This window comes from Trifolium pratense, linkage group LG6 (genome assembly GCF_020283565.1).
Source record: "Trifolium pratense cultivar HEN17-A07 linkage group LG6, ARS_RC_1.1, whole genome shotgun sequence".
Taxonomy (NCBI): Eukaryota; Viridiplantae; Streptophyta; class Magnoliopsida; order Fabales; family Fabaceae; genus Trifolium; species Trifolium pratense.
The window spans coordinates 2,329,777-2,333,957 of NC_060064.1; the positions used below are offsets into that span (position 1 = coordinate 2,329,777).

Here is a 4,181-nt window from a genome sequence, read left to right on the forward strand (position 1 = left end):
AATATTGGGTAAAATTATCGATTAAACTGAAATATAAATATGAAATGACATAATTAATATTTAATTTTTTGAAGTAAGATAATATGGGTTAAATTGGAATAAAAATTAATAAGTTATAAACTAATTGAATTAGCTTATCAAAATAAAGTGTACGTTAGTATAATTTTGTATTCTATATATATTTTGGTTCAAGGTAGGATCTTGTGAAGACTCTAACAATAATGATATGCATGATTTAACAGTTATAGTATTTTTTTTATTCGAACAGAAATTGTGAATTTTTTATATAGTTTGGTTTTATTTTTTAATAGAAATTTTATAGATTATAGATTATTTTTTTTTATGGATATACATGTTGTATTAGTAAATCCCACGCACGCGCACGCGCGCACACACGCACACACACAGATATATATATATATATATATATATATATATATATATATATATATATATATATATATATATATATATATATTAATATATTGTTTGTTGTTTAACTAAATTTCAATGAATTTTTTTCTCCGGTAGTGCCTAAAAATTTTAGCCACACCAGTTATTTGTGTCTGGGTCCGCCCCTGGCCCTAACCCTATGGTAGGGTGGAAAATGCAAGTGATATTAACATGAACTAGACGACTGCCCCGTGCGTTGCACGGGTTCGGCGGAACATGATTTGTATACCAATCATGGTTGCTATGAGCCGAGGTAGTTAGTCATAAGCATATGCAAATTCCTTAGGGGGATATGAATTAAATATATTGTTCTTATGTAGATGTCGACATTGAAGATGATTGTGTTGATGAACTTTGTGGGATTTGGCGCGATTGTCGTGTTAACTCATGTCATATTTGAAGATGAAAAACAACGTATCAAGCTTCTTGGATGGATTTGTGTAGTTTTTGCCACTAGTGTTTTTGCAGCCCCTTTAAGCATTATTGTGAGTACTCAAATATTATAATTAACTTTCTTAATTATAATTTATACTTAATTAATTTCTCATATATATACTAATCATTGATGGTTAATTTTAATCATCTTGTAGAGGGTTGTTATTCGCACCAAAAGTGTAGAGTTCCTTCCGTTTCCTCTTTCACTTCTCCTCCTCATCAGCGCCATTATGTGGCTTTTGTATGGTCTTTCCCTCGAAGATATTTATGTTACCGTAAGTTCTCATCGTTCATCTACATATATAATTTTCCACGAAAAATATTGAAATAACGAAGAAAATATTTATTTTAAAATTTTCTTCGTTATTTGTTTTTTTTAGAATAATGTATCTGTTATGAAAATATTTTTCTCTAAAGACACGTAACAGAATTTCACACATTAGATTTATGTCTGAATTTGGTTTTCGGGTATTTGGTATTTTGTCTTTATAGAACAAATAATTAACAAACATTCATGTTATTTATGGACAGCTCCCGAACGTTGTGGGGTTAACCTTTGGAATAGTTCAGATCACACTGTATGCAATTTACAGAAACAGTACACCAGTAAATAATGATCAGTTACCAGAATACAAAGATGATGTTATCAACGATGAATTAGAAACAAGCAATTTATATACCAATCATGGATGCTATTAGCAGATGAAGTTAGTCATGAACATGCGGAAATTAATCAAGGGGGACATCATTTACATCGCAATTGAAATAGTCTCATGTCACAATTAAAACAAAGTAAAGTAAGTACATATTCATATCAGAAAACAACAAAAACAAATTAAAGGTCAATTGGATCACAAGAATTGGAACCAACACGAACATCCTTTTTGTTGTGGACCATTTGTTCCTTCATTAGTTTACTAAATTTGGCTTGTTGAACAGCAAAATATGACTCTCAAACAATAGCTTCTTGTGAACAATGTTGCTTCCATTGAATACACGTTGGAGGTATCGGACAACCATCCTTCAACTTGACATAGACATAATGACCGGGAATAGCTCCAAGACAAATAATCAGCGAATAAGGTGTTGGTTAATGTCTGTGACGAAATATTATGGTTCAAACATACACCATACCAGTCCCTTGGCTTGACACATAGTAACCAACTCTTGGCAAAACAGAGTTGGGTCCATTCTTGCAAAGCAAAGGCAACCCCAAAATTGAACCTTGCTACCATCAATCATTTTCTACAAAATAAGAGGTTTACACTACTCAGAAATCTAACCATTAGAAGGGGAAAGAGGCTTATACATTAATAGTTATAGTATTTTTTTTTATTCGAACAGAAATTGTGATTTTTTATATAGTTTGGTTTTATTTTTTAATAGAAATTTTATAGATTATAGATTTTTTTTATTTATGGATATACATGTTGTATTAGTAAATCACACCCACACACGCACGCGCGCGCGCGCACACACACACACACACACACACACACACATATATATATATATATATATATATATATATATATGAGTCAGGATCCGTTGACACCAACTAGTTTGACACCAAATGTTACACCTCTCAATAACGTTTTAACCGATATAAATTTTATAAAATCCACCGTTGGATTGAAAGTTTACATCATATAGATCATTTGTGTAAAATTTCAGACAAATCCAAAATCATTTGATATGCTATTGAGACACATAAAGATTAACGGCATTTGATATATATATTGTTTGTTGTTTAACTAAATTTCAATGAATTTTTTTCTCCGGTAGTGCCTAAAAATTTTAGCCACACAAGTTATTTGTGTCTGGGTCCGCCCCTGTTCACAATCCCACTATATATACATGTATTTGCGTTCAGTCTCCATTCACACCTTTCTATACTGACGTCATGCTGACACGTCATTCTGACGTCATGCTGAAAAAGTGTACCCGGGCTGTTACATCAAACCAGTTGGGCCCGGAAGACGCAATTTGAACATATGGTCCATGATGGATCATGATTGATGAATAATTTTGATCGTTGGATGAAGTGAAGCTTATAGATTTTGCCTAGTTCCGTTCACACCTAATTTCAATCTTTCTTACTATTCTCCTCTCTGGCACCCACTGCTAATTAACGGGACATTTCTTTCTACCGACCAAAAAAATAATAATACCTCTCCAATCTTTAACATAATAGAAATTTTACTTTTTTTTAGATTAATTGAGAATTCAATATATCTAGTCTATATTATGGATTACATACATTAGATTCTTAATAAACTTAAAAAAAGTAAACGGTTACATTCAATGAACCTCCACCATATTTATCATCTACTTTTATTAGGTAATTCTCTATGTGTATGAAGAGCTGGGTACACGGACCAAGGTCTCGGACCGACCCGTTTAATCCGCAACCCGCATGGACTTAAGACCATTTTTTTTTGCCCGTGTGGGTTGGACAGTTAAAATTGCGGGTTATGCGGGTTAAATCCGCGGGTTGGAGACCAATTGTGATCCATAGTTTAAAATTGTCACTTTTCTATGATTTTATAAAAATTAAAAAAAAATTAAGACGACGGAAAATTTTAAACATTATAAATGTTTTAACTCTTTTTTTTTTAGATAGAGTAATTGTTTGTTTAAAGTTGGATTACTATATAAATTAAAAAAATTGAGATAAAAAAATGACAATAAAAATGGTACCAAATGAAAACATAAGGAAATTGGGTAAAATCTAAAATTTTCTAAAAGATAAAGAATTGATTAAATAAATGAATAGGTACCGATGCGCAAATTTTGAAATATATATTAACACATTATGTCAATATATCATTGGATATATGTGTAAAATAACTTTATACCTAATAGTGTATATAAATTAAATATATATTGATTAATATCCAAAATTTGAAATTTACTAACTTTGTAGTTATTATTAATTAAAGAATGACGGGATGTATAAAAGATGAATATGCTGGGGTTTTTTTAATCATAATAATCAATTTAATATTACATGGTAATTTATTGACCTTTGATTGGTTTTCTGTAGAAAGTAGTTTTACACTTCCAATGCACTCGGGATAAATTTATGTACACCTTCAATCCATTTTTGGACATTGCACATATCTAAAAACAACTTTTCACAAATAGTATTCAAACATTTGATAAAGAATTTACTTTTAATTTGAACAACAAAAATAAATAATCCACTTCTAAAATTAATAAATAAAATTCAAGATTCATCTGAACACAAACCCCAAGAGTTTGGTCATGGTACTAAAAAGACAGATATCGAA

At 30.6% G+C, this 4,181-nt stretch overlaps 1 protein-coding gene across 1 annotated transcript; it reads left to right on the top strand.

Moving 5' to 3' along the window:
• The first annotated feature begins 767 nt into the window (after positions 1 to 767).
• Positions 768 to 1,587, top strand: LOC123889032 (bidirectional sugar transporter SWEET14-like). The gene is made up of 3 exons (XM_045938206.1): positions 768 to 938; positions 1,044 to 1,163; positions 1,420 to 1,587. Exons 1-3 carry the CDS (start codon positions 774 to 776, stop codon positions 1,585 to 1,587), a joined length of 453 nt encoding a protein of 150 aa, XP_045794162.1. The 5' UTR covers positions 768 to 773.
• Positions 1,588 to 4,181: the final 2,594 nt, after the last annotated feature.